This window comes from Sinocyclocheilus rhinocerous, unplaced genomic scaffold (genome assembly GCF_001515625.1).
Source record: "Sinocyclocheilus rhinocerous isolate Xijiao unplaced genomic scaffold, SAMN03320098_v1.1 scaffold820, whole genome shotgun sequence".
NCBI lineage: Eukaryota > Metazoa > Chordata > Actinopteri > Cypriniformes > Cyprinidae > Sinocyclocheilus > Sinocyclocheilus rhinocerous.
In genome coordinates, this window is record NW_015670386.1 from 1,172,223 (window position 1) to 1,192,545 (window position 20,323).

Sequence of the window (20,323 nt, forward strand, 5' to 3'; positions counted from 1 at the left end):
CATGAAAAATGTAATGAAATTAAAAAATTATAAATCATTATTCAGCAAAAAATAATGGAATAAATAAAAGCACAAGTTGTTGGAAAGTATGTATAAGGTGTCAATTATAAGTAAGTATTGTGTTAAAGCTTATAATAGCACCAATTGAATCAACACAAACAACATTTCTGAGGAAAAATATGAACTATAAGTAAACTTACACTTATTCTAAGTTAGATTCACTATTGTATGCTGTTGCCGTATGGCAACATATCATAAAGTACCTTAAAATAATATTTTTTTCAAAATTTTTTTTTACAGCACTTCAAGTTAAGCCATTCTTAGAAAAGAAAAAGATTCAAATATTTTTTTCTATAGGTCTATCATAATGCGTGCGGTAGAGGGTTAAAGGGGTCATATGACGTTGCTAAAATGAACATTATTTTGTGTATTTGGTGTAATTCAATGTTTACGCAGTTCAAGGTTAAAAAAACACATTATTTTCCACATACCGTACATTATTGTTGCTCCTCTATGCCCCGCCTTTCTGAAACGCGTCGATTTCTACAAAGCTCATCGTTCTGAAAAGCGCTGATTGGCCAGCTATCCAGTGTGTTGTGATTGGCCGAATATGTGATAGAAATGTTACGCCCCTTACCATATTTGGAATATCAGCTTTCATGGCGGCGATGGCAACAATACTACAGCGAGAATAAAAGCTACGCCGCCTTAGTGTAAACATTTGGGCGGTGTCATGTAAATCTTCCCACACAGTGATGTAGATTTGTGAGGGCGTGTTTGAATGAGGCATTTTAAGAAGGCGTGGATGAGTCTTAACTTTTAGAAACAATATCTCTTTGGGTTCGAGACTTTAATCTTTGCGACTTTAAAAGGGTCATATGATGCTTTTTTAAAGATCATTATTTTGTGTATTTGGTGTAACAGAATATGTTGACATGCTTTAATGTTCAAAAAACACATTATTTTTCAAATACTGTACATTATTGTAAGTCCTCTATGCCCCGCCTCTCTCAAACGCTTCGTTTTCTACAAAGTCCCTCCTTCCGACAAGCGCAGTCTGCTCTGATTGGCCAGCTGACCCAGTGCATTGTGATTGACCGAACACCGCAAGCACTCGTCGGAAATGTAACGCCCCTTACCATAATCGCGAGCTTCAGCTTTCAAAATAAATGTAAAGACAGACTTTGATAAAGAATATCTCTTTGGTTTTGAGACTTTAGTCTTTGCAACTTCAGGGATCTTATCTATGCTCAATCAGCTTGTAACACTCCAAAGACAAAGGAAAACATGAAATCGCGTCATATGACCCCTTTAAAAATGTGCATGTAATGCCTTTTTTATTGATTATTTTGCGATCACATCTTTTGTTATGTTGACATAATAAACTAAGATGATGCGCATCAATTTTAGTGGAAAAACGGTTCTCATCTCTGATGAACACCAGCGCTGACGGCACACCTGCTAACTTGAACAAACTACAACAGGAAAAGCTGTCAACTATGTGGATATTGGCAATATCATTAACAATTATCGTTTATAATCGATACTATGGCTTCTCAAGATCTTTAGTCTATATGCCGTGTTCTGTTGATGCGTGAACTTCATATTATTTGCAGTGCACTTGCCGTCCAATAATCGCAAGCTTTGTGCTCTGTTGCATTTTAATAAATATCAGCTTTAAAATTCGGCCGAATTCATAACGAAATTCAAACAATATTTGGCGCTCTTTAATGCAGCATGAGCAATCGCTTTAGCGCCTCCTTTAGGCACCTGAACCCATCATATCTTTTTCTTTACTACTATAGTAAGAAATATACATGAATGAACATCAAAAGGTAGGCTATTTTATAAGATAGCTTATAAAACGAATAGTTCCGGGCCTTGATTCTGATTGGCTGAGCCACGTTCGAAGCTGTTGTAAATTACTCTACAAACAAACACCTCTTTGTTTTTGTGTGTTGCTCGGCAACCACTTTGTTGCAACCACAACCGATTCTGAGGAACCACATTTTTTGGTGGAAGAATATTTTTATTAATATCATTACATTTGATTTACTTTGTTTTATTTTGTGAAACCTTGTTACGTATATGGAATAACCGTTTTATAAAAGCAATAAGTGAGGCCATGGTTTACAGAGAATTTATAACAGCTAAAGGGGTTTTAGGCACTCCGGTCCGTGTCGTGCCTAACAACGCCCCTTAGCGGTTATAAATTCACTGTAAACCACGGGTTCTTGGGGCTTATTGCTTTATTACAGTACAACGTCAATGGCTCCTTAATTGATTTTTTTTTTGTCGGGAGCCCTGATATATGATATATGAAATCAGTTTCCCATGGTTTTACATAGGTGTCTTATTAAAGTAGCTACAAAATCCTAATAAACTTCCTTTGCAAAAATGTTTTGCTTAAGAAGTGTGCTTCTTGGTATTGATTTGCTATATAATGCAATCACATTCATCCATGTTTAACTATGGCTTAAGTGTCCAAACATGTTTTGGGGGCACTGTATCTTTGCAAATTTGTGCAAAATTTTTAAGCATATTTAATAATAAACAAGCTTAGGCATGCAAACCAGCCCACAGCACATAAAAATCCCAAAGAATGCTAATTAGCACAGCTGTAGGCTAAAGGGAGCAAAAGATGCTTGATCATTTGTTGAATTGAGGCATGTTGATTTGAACGATTTTGATTGTCAGGCTTTATTCCTTTGAAAGAAATCTAGCCTTCACACAAAACACATTAGCAAGTGACAGTATCATATTCCAGCACATAATCTGAACTTCATTTTAAGTAAACTAAGCCCAGGACCTATTAAAAATCCATATACAGTATACAAACACAACCAGAACCACAATATCCCAGTGACCTCTAATGACACCCTGACCTTCTAGCTGGCGCCAACGACTATCAAAATGAACTGCCGCAGACTGTAAATGGGGCTAAAGTGCACTGCTGGTGGTCTGCCAGGGTGACACTGCTGGCACTTTACCCACAGCTGATGCTAAATGGAACAGGACGTGACCTGTTCATGTAGCAGAGCCGCCCTTCTTCTGCAATAGTAAACGTGCAAAACCTAAACTCTAAATACTAAATAACTGATTACTGTCTCACATCCACACAGTCTTTCCATCATTGATGACAATGTATTTCCTGACTAAACCAGACTAAGTTCTTTACTTTTTGTTTAAATGCATTATATTTATTGAAGTTGTATCCCATAACTAGGTTGCACTCTTTGGTAACAGGCCATGTACTAAGATAGTAACTTTCTTTCTTTAATACCTTAGGTGACTTTTGTTTTCAGGAACATTTCAATTTAAAACAATGACATTTTTTGCTGCTGGATGTGAAGTTCTTGTCTCCAGCTAATACCCGTTGTCAGCAAATCTAAAAAAGTATGGCTATAAAAACAGCATCATGAGCACATGATAAAATGAATATCTAGAAAAAAAAAATTCTTTGTATCCTACATCCGGGACCCATGGATCTGGAACAGCTGCAAGAGAGTTGGAAAAGGCATTATAGACACAGAAATACACTACCGTTCAAGTGTTTGTGGTCAATAAAATATATATATATTTTTTTTTTTTTAAATAAATGAATTATATTATATTCAGAAATTATGCATTAAATTGACCAAAAGTGACAAAGACATTTACAGTGTTACAAAAGATTTCAAATAAATGCTGTTCTGAATCTCCTGAAAAAAAGTATCACAGTATCCACAAAAATATTTAGCAACACAACTGTTTTCAATATTATTGAAATAAGAAATATTTGAGCACCAAATCGGCAAATTAGAATGATTTATGAAGGATCATATGGCACTGAAGACTGGAGTAATGGCTGCTAAAAACTGCTTCACAACACAGGAATAAATTATATTTTAAAATGTACTAAAGGTTAATGAAATGTAGTTTCAGATTATTATATTGTTTCTCTAGGTTAGTTCATAAAGTTTACAAAGTTTTTTGCGCCAAAAAGGTCTAATATTTGTAAAAATTCTCATTTCTACTCTCTGTGAAAAACACCTTGCAGAAACAAAAGTAAAAGCCAACTGCTGTGATTGGCTAACTTCGTCACACCATATCCATGCCCACTTTTACAGCATGTTGTGTTTTGAAACTCGAGATGGCAAGGGCTGTGATAAGAGCCGTATATATTTGAGCCCAAATCATATCCAGAGTCAGAGGAAATTAAAACAGTGCAGCAATTGCAACAGTCTGTTTCAGCGTGGTAATTATTTTTGATTGCTTAATTTTCGGTATACATACTTGCATTATATTTTCATTGAAGAGTAATCTCTTATATTTGTAAAAATCTTGATTCTCAATTTCATGATCCCTTTAAAACAGCTATTTTAAATTGTAATAATATTTCACAAAATTATTGTTTTTGCTGTATTTATGATAAAATAAACGCAGCCTTGGGTGAGCATAAGAGACTTCAAAAACAAAACAAAAAATATTACAGACCCCAAACTTTTGAACAGCAGTGTATGTCTACAGAAATATATAATTACTAATAATTTCTGATATGAATAGTATAGAGTGTGAAATATGCCTCCTTGTATATTCTATGTAGATACACAAAGATCATTTTTGCTGAAGATGTGGATATGGGTGGAGATGAAAGTGACTCAATGGCAATTTATGGAACAAACACTGTGCTAAAAATGAAGGAGTCATTCGGTCATCATTTCTGGTCTGATGACCTGTGCTAAAAATCCCTTTTTAACGCTATATTTATTCAAGATGCACAATAGTTTGTCTGCACACTTATGAATTGTATTTAATGGAATAGTTACTTACCAGGGAAAATCATGCTTGGGAGTTGCTAGGAGGTGAAGGGTATTTCATTTCAGTGCACTGTTCTCATAAAAGGCAAGTAAAACTACAAACTTGCATAAGAGGGCTTTTTGTTTTTAGTTTAATATAGTTCTATTGTTGTTTCTTTGTGATCGTTTAATTTGGTGTACTGAAATGCAATTTTCCCGAAACCCTCCGACTACTAAAATTCTGTACATCTACCACTAATACAACCAACATGATGGGATTTCCTCACCAATTTCTTTGACACAAGTTTCTGCTAATCTCTAATCCACTCATTGGGGGTGGCATTTCTCTCTCCCACTTCCTCCTCCTCCTCTTCCTCCCTCGCTCCATCTTCCTCCTGTGTGTCCGAGGTCTAGTTGTGTTATGAGTGGACAACAGGGTGAACAGAAACCGGAGGGATCGCAGCACAACAGATGATGGCATAGTAAAAAAAAAATGAAAAACTATTATGAATATGTGAAGAGTAGGTGTGCGAATGGATATCAAGGCTATTGATGTGGAATGAGATGAAGAGATGCAGATTTTGTAGGTTGTAAGCATGTTTTTGAGGAATGAGTCACAGTGTTTTACAGTGTTTGTGAGCTGGCGCGGAGAGCATAAAATGAGTTTATTTGTCTGTAGGTGCTCCAACCTTAGTCTTGTGGCTCTGCTCTGTCCCCAAACCTCCACCCGAGGTATGCAGCTCTTTTGACACCACACAGAGAAATTCAGCCTGGTCCTCTGTTCCATAGCTGTAAGATGAGCCAATGTTCACCATCTTGAAAAGAGAGAGAGGGCTTTCATTATGACACTTACTTGAGATTAGAGGAAAGGGGTAAGGAAATATAGGAAAACGTCAAGATGGATCCAATGCCTGGTCAGCTGTACCAAAAACATCTTCATTGCTTTCATTAGAGATAGGTCAGGTTGGTCAACCTTAGTTAGTCTTCCACCAACTGATTAGTCTATCGATGAGGTTCACCTAGTTTTCTTTGGAGTTTGATTTAGCTCCAATGTTTTTTTTATGGCTGTGCTTTAAAGCAAAATAATTAGTAGACAACTTCTCAAAGAGGAGTTTAGTGTGTTGACAGTGCTGATAGTGTGGTCAGTCGCGAAATTCCGAGGAGTGTTATTCCACGATAACAACCAGTTAAAGCTAATAACACAGGCTCATCCAGGTAACTGCAGTCAGCGATATTCACTTGCTGGAAACAATTTTTCTTGGTGGAAGCTTTGCGTTTGGTTAGCTAATAAAATACTGAAACTCAATTCAATATTATGCGTACAATTATTTCATTATGTCATCCTGGTATTGCGGACTCGCTCTCTCTCGTTTCATACAAACGAAGCTGCTGCCATTTTGCGACAATTGTTATGTACACTTTAATTGATTATAAAATAACTATCAAACTGGTAAGATTTTAAATGAGTTTAGTCTTAAATCAATATCTTTTATCGCCTAAATTATTTATGTGGTGAAATGTTGTGCAATAAGTGGTATGACTGCAACGTATCCCTTAAATTTCCATTTAGTTTGAACTTGCCACTTGCTAGCAACTACTTTCTTCACAGAAGCTTTGCGTTCAAATATTTCAACTCAAATCAATATTTCATGTCTAATTATTTACTTACGTGGCAAGTAACCATTTAATAAGCAGGATAATGTACATCCAGCCAGTTGTTATCGCAAAACAATGCTGGCTGGATGTACATTATCCCTTACTTAGCATTGATATAGCCTATTTAAATGTTTGTCTATGTATATATGCAGATGGATATTTTTGGATGTTGCATCATGTCTCATGCTGTTTTTCAATTCTCACACCATGAGCACTGCATTGAAAGAGGCTAGTTTAAATGGATAGTTTGCCCAAAAATTAACATTCTGTCAAAATTTACTCATGCTCATGTCATTCCAAACCTGTATGACTTTCTTTCTTCTGTGCAGCACAAAAGTATATTTTGAGAAATATCTGTTAGTTTGTATTTGTTCATGTAATGGAAATAGGCACCAATGTTGTTCGGTTACAAATGTTCCACAAAAATGCTTTTGTCTTTCACAGAAAAAATAAATGCATACAGGATTGGAACGGTATGACACGGAGTAAAATGACAATTTCAATTTTGGGGTGAACTGTCCCTTTAAGAAACACATCTGATTGGTATATGGTGGATGATAAATCAGCCTTATTACTTCAAAATATGTAGTTTTCCTCCTGTCTTATGTGCACAATATCAGTGGGGATATGCAAAACTACATATTGACAAAAGCCTCGTTCAGACTGTCAGCCCAAATCCGATTTTTGTGCAAATCCGATTGAAATCCGATCATATTTAGATGAACGGCAACGAACTACATGAAATCCGATTATTGCAAATCCGCTTCGAGCTACATTCGTATGTGGTTTCAAATCCTATTTAGGGCTGCAACAAACGATTATTTTGATAATCGATTAATCTAACAATTATTAGAACGATTGACTAATCATCGATTATTTCGCTGATTAATCAGTAGACATTTTTTGATTATTCATCTTTTGCAAAAAGTTATACATATTCTAACAAATAAATTAAGGTAATCACTTCAGCTTTTGAAAGTCATATTATTATTTTATTTTATTATTTAATTACAATTATACAATTAATTTATACAAATAAATATTTTGGCACACAAAATGAGATGGCAGAGAAACTCTTATTCACCATTTAATTAGCTATATGAGAAAGTAGCTAAATGACACATCATTCTACCTAAAATCTCTTTTTGCAAGTCATATGGATAAGAAACAAAATAAAGGTTAAGTGATAAGACGTTTTATTTTTTCGTATTATTTTAATTGCAACAATCTTTCTTAAAATACCTTATAGGGTTATGATAATCAAAACAATCTTGAGCTAGATCAAGCTTTGATCTCTGCAAACCAAACTATCACTTTAATTAAACGTTTTTTCCCCACTAATAAAAAGATTTTATCATTAGCTAGCTCCACACTGGAGAGCTGCGTTATAACAGAAAATCAAGTTATAATTCTAACTGAAAGCGACACTGACTCTGGTTTTTCATGTTTAATACTGTAAAGCTGCTTGATTTAAGGCTATAGTGTTATTCCACGATAACAACCAGTTAAAGCTAATAACACAGGCTCATCCAGGTAACTGCAGTCAGCGATATTCACTTGCTGGAAACAATTTTTCTTGGTGGAAGCTTTGCGTTTGGTTAGCTAATAAAATACTGAAACTCAATTCAATATTATGCGTACAATTATTTCATTATGTCATCCTGGTATTGCGGACTCGCTCTCTCTCGTTTCATACAAACGAAGCTGCTGCCATTTTGCGACAATTGTTATGTACACTTTAATTGATTATAAAATAACTATCAAACTGGTAAGATTTTAAATGAGTTTAGTCTTAAATCAATATCTTTTATCGCCTAAATTATTTATGTGGTGAAATGTTGTGCAATAAGTGGTATGACTGCAACGTATCCCTTAAATTTCCATTTAGTTTGAACTTGCCACTTGCTAGCAACTACTTTCTTCACAGAAGCTTTGCGTTCAAATATTTCAACTCAAATCAATATTTCATGTCTAATTATTTACTTACGTGGCAAGTAACCATTTAATAAGCAGGATAATGTACATCCAGCCAGTTGTTATCGCAAAACAATGCTGGCTGGATGTACATTATCCCTTACTTAGCATTGATATAGCCTATTTAAATGTTTGTCTATGTATATATGCAGATGGATATTTTTGGATGTTGCATCATGTCTCATGCTGTTTTTCAATTCTCACACCATGAGCACTGCATTGAAAGAGGCTAGTTTAAATGGATAGTTTGCCCAAAAATTAACATTCTGTCAAAATTTACTCATGCTCATGTCATTCCAAACCTGTATGACTTTCTTTCTTCTGTGCAGCACAAAAGTATATTTTGAGAAATATCTGTTAGTTTGTATTTGTTCATGTAATGGAAATAGGCACCAATGTTGTTCGGTTACAAATGTTCCACAAAAATGCTTTTGTCTTTCACAGAAAAAATAAATGCATACAGGATTGGAACGGTATGACACGGAGTAAAATGACAATTTCAATTTTGGGGTGAACTGTCCCTTTAAGAAACACATCTGATTGGTATATGGTGGATGATAAATCAGCCTTATTACTTCAAAATATGTAGTTTTCCTCCTGTCTTATGTGCACAATATCAGTGGGGATATGCAAAACTACATATTGACAAAAGCCTCGTTCAGACTGTCAGCCCAAATCCGATTTTTGTGCAAATCCGATTGAAATCCGATCATATTTAGATGAACGGCAACGAACTACATGAAATCCGATTATTGCAAATCCGCTTCGAGCTACATTCGTATGTGGTTTCAAATCCTATTTAGGGCTGCAACAAACGATTATTTTGATAATCGATTAATCTAACAATTATTAGAACGATTGACTAATCATCGATTATTTCGCTGATTAATCAGTAGACATTTTTTGATTATTCATCTTTTGCAAAAAGTTATACATATTCTAACAAATAAATTAAGGTAATCACTTCAGCTTTTGAAAGTCATATTATTATTTTATTTTATTATTTAATTACAATTATACAATTAATTTATACAAATAAATATTTTGGCACACAAAATGAGATGGCAGAGAAACTCTTATTCACCATTTAATTAGCTATATGAGAAAGTAGCTAAATGACACATCATTCTACCTAAAATCTCTTTTTGCAAGTCATATGGATAAGAAACAAAATAAAGGTTAAGTGATAAGACGTTTTATTTTTTCGTATTATTTTAATTGCAACAATCTTTCTTAAAATACCTTATAGGGTTATGATAATCAAAACAATCTTGAGCTAGATCAAGCTTTGATCTCTGCAAACCAAACTATCACTTTAATTAAACGTTTGTCGCTGTAATCAGATGCGTTTTAAAATCTCACAAATGTTTGCTCACTCACTGTATTTTTGTTTGGTAATTTTGTTGCAGTAGCACAAGATATCTTGATTTCAAACTTTGAATTGAATAAAAAATGACAAGTAAGCAGTCAGTAATAAAATAAGAACAAATAAAGAAATTAATAATGATAGCACAAATAAAAAATAACGACAGGCCTTCGAATTAAATAAATTGCTTTTTAGTTTTTCAGGTAGGTCTAACAGTAGGGCTATTAAGAGATTTAGTTGTTTTTTTTTACCAATTATCCAAATAATGTTTAGTCCTAGAAAGCTATTATTATCAGAACACGTGAGCATAACATAGCGGTTAGCAGATCAATGAATGAGAGGGCAGCGTTACCAGAGTTGCCCATATACCACACCATGTTACAGCACAGTAGGGCTATTGAAAACAGAAACAATACTGTACTACTTAGATTCCTAAGTTTCCATTTCCTGTCGGCTCGATTTTTGAGTGGACTTTGCTGTTTCGATGAGCATGAACTGTAGAGCCCTGCATTTCAGCGCGGGCCTGATGGGCCCCGACTTTTTTACGCCCCTCGGGCCGAGCTTCGGGCCAATTTTCACGTCAGACGCGGGTCTGTTTTAGGCTTCTCCTTATTTTTATATTTTAGACATCCATCAGTTAGTGATGAAAAAAAAATTGCCGCGCTAGTGAAAACTACACGAGACCATGCTACCGTGACTGTCATGAGCGGCTCAACAGTGTTTAGTGTCCCGCAGCAGCAGCATGGTGCGTGCCGTCAGCGCAGCTGAAGAGTTCTGCGTTCAAATGCACGCAATAGGCTTAAGCTTGCCGCAAAGCACCGGCAAAAGTAATTACCATGAATGTCAGGGAGAAATAGTAAGGAGATATTTGAATTATTTACTAATAAACTAGTGTTTTCTGAGTCGGTGTCACAAGGATGAAGTTGCCGAAGATCCTGACTCGCCATCTCCTTATTAGACGCACCTTTAAAGATAAGTTTCCATTTTAAGGATTATGATTATAATGAAAGAGTTTTTGATTTGTTTTATTTCGTTAAGTAGTAATTTAAAGCTTTCTATAGATATATTTATCATGTCTGTGAGGCATGTATTCGCTGAGTTTCGGTTCCTTAGACCCTTTACAGTTACGAATGATGTGTTACTCTTACCTTTATGAGTAAAAATGACGGCGTATCCATGAAAAAAAATGCAAGTGATCGCGCTGGCGCCTCCATGTCCTGCAAAGCGCGCTTCAGCTTCCACTCTCTGCGCAAACTATTGGATATAGCGCACATTTATCTAGGTTTAACGTTTAAACATTGTTATATGCTTGAACTGATTTATATCTATAGATTTTATTTTAGGCAAGTCTCTGTGATGATTTGAGAAGGCTAAATTGGATCAAACATAGGCTCACTGTCTGCCGCTGGCCACTTGGCCTTTACTTTAAAAAACAAAAACTTATATTTAACGAACAAAAAATGCTTCCAAACGTTTTTTAAATTAACTTCATAAAAAAACTAAACAAAATATAATCACTTTGCTATTACATACAAAACTGAACTATTTTAATAGCTGAAACAGTAGTATAAGCTGTTTGGGAGAAGGGGGGAAAAAGACGGGGTCGGGCCGGTAATTCTGATAAGCTGTCGGACACGGGCCAGGCCTGAGCGTCTCGGGCCAGGGCCGGGCTAGGGCCTAAATTTGAGGCCCGTGCAGGGCTCTAAACGTTAAATGAGTGGAGCGCTGAGCGGAGCGCACACGCATAGAGCGGGATAATACGCAGAGCATCACACCACGTGAAAGTGAAACCTGAGCGGTGAACTAATTTTCGGCCCGGTTGGGAAACACTGCATTAGGTCATATGAGATCAAACGACTACTCGACAACAAAAATATTTGTCGACAATTTTTTATTGTCGATAATGTCGACTAATCGTTTCAGCCCTAATCCTATTCAAATTGCATTCCTGGAAATCCGTTTCAGCCTGACCGCTCAAATCGGATTTAGCCTAGCTTTTTCACGTTTTCACGCCACATAAAACGTCAGACGCTTTTGTAGAAAACATAATGAACGTCTTTGCAGAAACAAGCTGGTGTTGTCAAGCAGAATATACTGCTAGTATACGCACCTCTTTGAGTTTTGAAACCAGCGGAGATGGCAGATGCTATAAAGACGCTTATTCCAACTTTCTGCGATTCTGCTGCTCCCTCATAAAACAAAATCCATAATAATAATAATCCAGCGCGACGGCAACATGTTGTCATGTCATAAGACAACATCTGTATTGCTAAGTGTATTGCTGTTATTGTTGTTTTTAGCGTTGGCATAACAACGCAAAGCCATTGCCATAGAAACCATCGCACATTCCGTAAAATGAAAGAGCGCTTATGGACACACAAATCGGATATGAACAGTTGCGATACACTGTGTGGACAGTCAGTTATTCAAATCAGATTCCATCCGGATATGCACCAAATCAGATTTGGGCTGACAGTCTGAACAAGGCTAAAGCCGGAATCATATCATATAATTTGTCATTTTACAAAAAAAGAGGGTTTGGTGCAACTGACCATGTAAAATCCAGTTGAATGCAAATGTCAAAAAGTTTAATTTCACACTTTAGCTACATTACTGGACTCTGAATCTGAGGGGAGAATTGAACACTGGGAGCATTAGGATCAGGGGAAGGGTAATCGACTCAGTGTCAGTCCAACCCACAGTCCAGAGCAGTCCGGGGCGGGGTTTTCGGCAGGAGCGCACGCTGACCTGCTCAAACTTCCATCCGTCCGACATGGTGGACACCATCTGGGTCAGTTCCTCTTCCTGACACTGCAACACCCGGTACACGTGCTTTGGTGGTACCTGCTGTATAAGAGACGGAGGGAGAGGGTGAAGACTGGTGAAGTGTAAAAAAGGAATGTGGCGGGAAGTAGAGGATGATGCCAAAGGGCAAGTACGGAAAGAAAAGCAAGAGTGGGCGGGAAACCGATGGCTGTTGCATAAGCACGCAAATACAGTCATTAATGTACAGTAGAAACTGAGATGGACAGAAATACAGTGCTGAGAAAGTGAAGAAGCTGAAAAAATGGATACTAATGAAAAAAATGCTATTTTTTTTTAGAAAATGAAGCTACATGGAGGAATGATAAAGGCCCTGCTCATTACCTGTGTGGCCTTGGAGTCTCGCTCAAGAATCCGCTCTTTGATTAATTTAATCAGCGGTGTGATGTTGTAGAATTCTGCCTCCTCCAAGACACCTGAAGGCACAGACACACTTTGCTTTTAAAAACTGAACATGGATTTTGTTACAGTTATATGTTGTTTCAACTAGATATGCTCCAATATTGAAATTCCAAATAAATTAAAAATAAAACACTAAAAACTAAAATGAATTGCTGTAAATTCAACAAGTGAATTTAGGCATCACTACATTATAATGTACAGTATGAAAAACATTTATTTTGAGATTTGCTAAATATTATATTCAACAGTGTTTTTCAATTATTAGTGTTTTGTAAGTGAGCATTAGATGAAGGCAAAGGAAATCTAAATGTAAAAAATAGGGGAAATGAGAATGTACAATTAAATCTAATAGTGCGGTTAACTAGAAGTATTAAAAAACATTTTCATAATTTGAAATAAAACTAATAAAATTAAATATAAATAATAGATCATAAACCTGAAATTAAACAAAAATGTTAAATTTTGTCATGGCAACTAACTGAAAGTACTAAAATGACTAAAACTGAAACTGAATTTTCTATAACTAAATAGAAACAAACAAACAAATTAAAACTGAAAATATAAAAATAAAAACTAATTCAAAATATTAATACATACTGTAAAAGTATATAAATACTAATAAAATAACAGTACCAATAAATAGAAAAAATGAAGATATTCATATAGTACCAATGCATCCCTGGTTATGATGTGTTATTAAATATATATTATAATATTAAAATAAGGCAATGCATTTTTAAAATGCATAGACTGACAACAGTTAATAGTGATAGTGAATTAACAGACCTTCTTCTGCCAACTCCTTGTTATAAACCAGCTTCCCATGTCGCATAATTCAATATGCACTGATTCTTATTTAAGCAACAACATTTATTTAGGTAAGAGCAGTGAGTGATTTTCTCTTTGTCTTTTGTTCATGGCCCCAAATATTGCAAGCTGTAGCGATATGCATATTGCGATATGTCGATAATTTCGATATATTGCACAGCCCTAATCATGATGTATTTAACATTTTACTTTTAAATATTACAATAGTAAAATTACTATTTAATATTAGATATTGTTAATATTTAATAATGTGGTGACTGTTAGGAAATTCCCTATGTAAATGTAGCACTGACTGTGCTGAAGCTGTTTAACGGATGTAAAATGCATAGACTGACAACAGTTAATAGTGATAGTGAATTAACAGACCTTCTTCTGCCAACTCCTTGTTATAAACCAGCTTCCCATGTCGCAGATAGTTGAGTATGGGACCAAAATAGGTAGGGTCTCGGTCAATCACATAAGCACCAGTTTCATCCTACACAAACAGATCACAGCTCTCTCAATGATTAGATGTTTCATTATGTGCCATATAAATGTATAAATATCATTTCATCAAATATGTAGGCCTAATGTTATTTAAAAAATAAATTCACATTGTTTAATCATGATTAGGGCTGTGCGATATTGAAGAAAAATGCGATATGCGATAACTCATTAAATAATGCGATATTCGATATGCGATACGATAATGCTTAAAGTGCCAATAAGAAAGCACCCCTACAACAACTTCTGAAAGGGAACGGTATGTGTTTTACTTGAGCATTACATAAAAATGTCATTTTAACATTAGTGTAATCATTTTAACATGAGTTTAGGAACTGAATAATAAAAAGGAAAAATAAAACACTGCTTAGTATTTCCTCTTTTAATTCAATATGCACTGATTCTTATTTAAGCAACAACATTTATTTAGGTAAGAGCAGTGAGTGATTTTCTCTTTGTCTTTTGTTCATGGCCCCAAATATTGCAAGCTGTAGCGATATGCATATTGCGATATGTCGATAATTTCGATATATTGCACAGCCCTAATCATGATGTATTTAACATTTTACTTTTAAATATTACAATAGTAAAATTACTATTTAATATTAGATATTGTTAATATTTAATAATGTGGTGACTGTTAGGAAATTCCCTATGTAAATGTAGCACTGACTGTGCTGAAGCTGTTTAACGGATGTACAGGATGTAGGGTTGTGCCGATAAACGATGGTATCGTGTATCGACGATAGGGGTGTGAATCGGCACTGGTTTCACGATTCAATTCGATTACGATTACGATTATCATGTCAACGATTCGATTCAATTTGATATCACGATGCATCACGAATATATAAAATTTATTTTGTGCATTTTTATTAAATTAAAGTGAAAGTGACGTGACATGTGGCCAAGTATGGTGACCCATACTCGGAATTAGTGCTCTGCATTTATCCCATCCAAAGTGCACACACACAGCAGTGAACACACACACACCGTGAACACACACCCGGAGCAGTGGGCAGCCATTTTTTTTTTGCTGCGGCGCCCGGGGAGCAGTTGGGGGTTCGGTGCCTTGCTCAAGGGCACCTCAGTCGTGGTATTGAAGGTGGGAGAGAGCACTGTACATTCACTCCCTCCACCTACAATCCCTGCCGGTACGAGACTCAAACCCGCAACCTTTGGGTTACGAGTCCGACTCTGTAACCATTAGGCCACGACTTCCCCCACGACTTATATAAGCAGGTTACTTTTAAAAATAATTATGTTATTAATTAATTAATATATAATTAATTATTGTTAAGAATTAAAAGAAAATATAGCTTCAAAACATACAAGCAAATATAAAGTAATAAAGGGGGGAAAAGACAATTACAAGTGATAAACAAAAAGCACTTTCAGTATCTGGGAGGGCTTTAAGTATAGAAAGTGTACAGATTATCATAGTTATGGGTTTTTCTTTTTTCTCAGCATTATTGCCATTTGATTAGTATTACTGATGAGATCATAGACACTGGCAGCTTTAATAGACTGCATTCACACTAATGCACAGATCTATTTCTACATATCAGATGTTTTGTCCTGTTCTGAAAATATAACTGGCTATGTTTACATCAATTTCGTATCATAAAAGTAGATGCAAGTGCATTTAATCGCAGGTGTGAGCTTCAGGACAAACAAACACAAAGCTCACGTGAAAGTCTGTCAGTACGTGAGTTTCATGCATCTAATACGTGCTGCATTCCAAACGGCAGAAATGAAAGCATATCTAAAGTAAAAGACTAAAATAACAGCGAGTGGCAGCACTGTCAAGCAATGTGCACGTGTCTCACAGCACTTATTCTGTGCAATGAAGCCCGCCGTGTTTGTCTCTAGCGCACGCACGTGCCATATGTGGAAAAAGCCAAGCTCCGATTTAAAAATAGAGAGTGCATTTTTAATACTCGCGTGACAAGTGCGTATGCGAATAACGTCATAGGTTATAATCGATTATTATGGTCTATTACTGCAGCGAAGCAGAATCGTCCACATCCGCATCGCGATGCATCGATGCAACGATTAATTTTGACACCTCTAATCGAAGATAGTCAGAGATGTTGCCTGGGGCTGATGCCTTTGACAATAGCAAGACGATTATTATTATTATTATTATTATCAGGCTAGTAATACTATCTAATTAATATTAGGGCTTATTTGTTGCATTATATTTCTTTTTCCACGTTTTTACAGTGTTGCACGTTATAACCAATCACACACGATTATGCTGAGCTTATGAATGCAATGGCCAATCAGAGGCGTTCAGATGAGTTATCGCTGAAACAGCAGAGTTCCATTGTTCAGCGCACGCTGACTGAATTCTGACTCGCGAATTCTCTCATCATAAACAACAAAGTGCAATGTAAGTATAAGAGATTTATTCATCATACAGTGTAGCATCACTGATTATAACCGGAGTGCTTTAAAGTGCATAAACTCACGCTAGACTGAGCTTGTGATGATGTTCTTTGGTAATGTAATTACCGATTTCTGTAGCTGCTTTTTTGAATAACTGAGGAAATGTAAGCCTTATAATTAGTACCTTACGATGTTTCTATTAATTTGTTATCATGTTAAATACAAATTCAGTCATATTAAAAACATTAGGCTGCATTTAGCCTTACGCTGGAGTTGGTTCGCTTTCCAGTGTCGTGCCGAAAATCGATCGTCTGCCGAAAACTGATTGCCGTCCGCATCCGTCCGTTTTACGCTGGCCAAAAAGTGATTACAGACTCTACTTATTGAGTGAACTGTTATTTCTGCCTCAAAATGACTTGATTTCATTCATTGTTGTTATATTTGACAGATTATAGCTCATTTTGTCCTTTTTACCTGTTGAAATACTTTGACAACAACCATGAATGAAATCAAGTCATTTTGAGGCAGAAAGAACAGTTCACTTTTTGGCAAGTGTAAAACTGCATTTTATGGGTTTTATTGGCCATTTAAAGGTATTTCAACAGGTAAAAAGGACTGAATGAGCTAGAATCTATCAAATATCATATCAAAAAAGTAATTTTGAGGCAGAAAGAACAGTTCACTCACTAAGTAGAGTCTGTAATCCCTTTTTGGCAAGTGTACGGATGTTGTCGGACGGACGGATGGATCCATGTCGGACGGACGCGGACAGCAATCAGTTTTCGGCAGACGATCAATTTTCGGCATGACACCGGCAATGAAACCAAGTACATAAATTATTAAATAAATTATTAGCACGATAATATCGTGTATTGGGGATTTCACAGGCTGAAGATAGGACGATATTAAAATTGAGCATATCGCCCAACACTAACAGGATGCTCTGAACAGTACATAACCCCAGGGGATAAAAATGTGACTTGGCACAAGAGAGAAAACAACATTAAAGGAAAGGGCATGTGGAAAGTGGCAGTGAGCGCAGGTCACATTAGCATGGCCACAGTATTTGTCCCAGAATGGCTGAGGGTCTCCTCTCCGCAATGAATTAACCTTAAAGGGGTCATATGATGCGATTTCATTTTTTCCTTTCTCTTTAGAGTGTTACAAGCTCTTGGTACATAAAGAAGATCTGTAAAGTTGCAAAGACTAAAGTCTCAAATCCAAAGAGATATTCTTTGGCACAGCTCTAACAAGAGCAGGACATCATGTAGGCTACAACATGCCCTACAGAGAACATTACACAACTGAGCCCAGGGCATGAGCACTCAAAACCCACAAAGAGCAACAAGAGAAAAAGGGAGTGCACAGAAGCACACAAGGGTGAAAAAGGTAAAAAGAAAGAGGAAGATGTTGGCAAGACTGAAAAGAGGCACTGCAATGTTATAAAACCACTATAATAGAGAAAGAAGAAAGCATAAATGAGATAACTCACTGCAGATTCACAACATGAAAATGAACATGAACAACATACCTACACAAAAAGTTATTTATCCTGTAGCCTATAGCAAATGAACACTCGCCAATCACAAAAAAAAGTGGCTTTGGCAAGAAAAACAATGTTAAGTACTTGTCTCTTATGCTCACCAAGGCTGCATTTATTTGATCAAAAATACAGTAAAAGCAGTAATATTTTATGACATTATTACGATTTAAAATAATTGACTTTTATTTTAATGTATTTTAAAAGGTAATATATTTCTGTTATGGTTAAGCTGAATTTTCAGTGTCAAGTGATCCTTCAGAAATCATTCTGATATACTGACTGGTGCTCAAGAAATAATTATTGTTATTATCAATGCTGAAAACAGTTGTGCCGGTAATAGTTAATTAGATAGTTAATATTGTTTTGTGGATTCTTAGATGAATAGAAAGTTCAAAAGAACAGCATTATTTGAAACAGGAATCTTTTGTAAAATTATAAATTTATTTTCTGTCACTTTTGATCAATTTAATGTGACCTTGATAAATAAAAGTATTATTATTATTATTATTATTGCACAGTATTGTATAGTTTAAAATAAATAATATAAAATACAGTTGCATGGCCCATATGAAATATTCATGCCTGGTAAATTTTCTTATTTCACCTTCCATTAATTTTGGACCCTGCATGACTCACTCTAGATTCACGACATGGACACGAACAGCATACATACTAGCATACACCAAACAAATGATCACATACAGAGTTGAAAAAGCATCAAAATATTTCCATTAGCTCCATAAAATCTCACAGACAAAAGTAGCACAGAACATCATTAGCACATGCACACACACACACAAAAATCCTATTTTCGAAACAGCAAGTGCAGCAGACAGCCTCACATTAGACATGACTAGACTTGACAGCAGGCATGACAACACCTGCGCATGACTCCTGCAGTGAGTCAGAAGAGACAAGCTGTCCCCCCGCTCGGGATTTCACAAGAACAAGAGAACGCACAGGGTATTTACATAATTCTACTGTATATGTCTCAAATGCACAGAATTCAGCCGTCTAATTTCAAATTAATCTATCCGTGTTTATCTTGCGTTAACATTTAACTCTGCAGTTGCACAAGGAAGTATAAGAACCAGGTCCCGATGGGAAACTAGCTGCAAGCCTGCATCCCATGGGAAATACCTGGTAGGCAAACAAAGAGCTTATTAATTTCAAAACAGAACTGCATAATAACCTGTGCCATGTAAAGCCTCACAGCATGCTATAAGAAAGCTGAAAAAACTATTTGAACTTCATCAATTCTGGCTCATGTTAAAAGCACATTCTCATTCAAGATGCAGAGAAACTACCTAATAATATTCACTGTAATAATAATCAATACCTCCTCATGACAAAAAAAGTAAGACGTCTTAAAGGGGTCATATGATGCGATTTCAATTTTTCCTTTCTCTTTGGAGTGTTACAAGCTCTTGGTGCATAAAGAAGATCTGTAAAGTTGCAAAGACTAAAGTCTCAAATCCAAAGAGATATTCTTTATAAAAGTTAAGAGTCAACCACGCCTACCTAAAACGGCTCGTTGTAACACGCCCCCACATGTCTACGTCACGATGTGGGAAGATTTGCATAACGCCGTCCAAATGTTGACGCAAAGAAAGAAGGCGTAACTTTTATTCTCGCTGTAGTAGTATTGTTGTTGCCGCGGCCTCCATGTCGTGAAGGCGCTGTGTGTTTCGTTGTGAAAGCGAAACTACTTTGTTTGGCCTTCCAAAAGAGAACGATATCTGCTTTGTCATGCCTGGAGCTGATCCGTGCTGGTCGCTGAGGACATACATCAACTTCGCGCTGTGCATCGCCGGATCGGTTGTCATTTCTCCTATCACAAATGCAGACATGGTTTTATGTTTACACAGTGCGATGCAATGCAACGCGTAAAAAGACAGTATAAAGCCCCGTTCACACCAAGAACTATAACCATAAAGACAACTATAAAGATAACGATATTGGCGTTCACACCAGTGAACGATATCGTCTGTTTATTCTAAGCGCACATGCGTCTGCCGCTTTAAATTCTTGAGCTCATTACAGCAGGATGGATTCTGATTGGCTGTCAGTGTTTTATCG

The 20,323-nt window shown here is 36.1% G+C and overlaps 1 protein-coding gene across 3 annotated transcripts in view; it reads right to left on the bottom strand.

Moving 5' to 3' along the window:
* Positions 1–3,178: 3,178 nt before the first annotated feature.
* kctd17 (potassium channel tetramerization domain containing 17) overlaps positions 3,179–20,323 on the bottom strand; it is a 21,369-nt gene continuing 4,224 nt past the window's right edge. Inside the window, exons 2-7 of one of the 3 annotated variants that reach the window (XM_016546126.1) lie at positions 14,194–14,302; positions 12,922–13,013; positions 12,523–12,621; positions 5,468–5,593; positions 5,066–5,188; positions 3,179–3,497 (exon numbers count right to left, since the gene is read on the bottom strand). In XM_016546126.1, the coding sequence (XP_016401612.1) occupies positions 5,090–5,188; positions 5,468–5,593; positions 12,523–12,621; positions 12,922–13,013; positions 14,194–14,302 (525 nt within the window). In that variant the 3' untranslated portion in view covers positions 3,179–3,497; positions 5,066–5,089. Of the gene's footprint in view, positions 3,498–5,065; positions 5,189–5,467; positions 5,594–12,474; positions 12,622–12,921; positions 13,014–14,193; positions 14,303–20,323 lie in introns of all 3 variants that reach the window. The other 2 variants (XM_016546125.1, XM_016546127.1) reach the window with 2 other exon arrangements.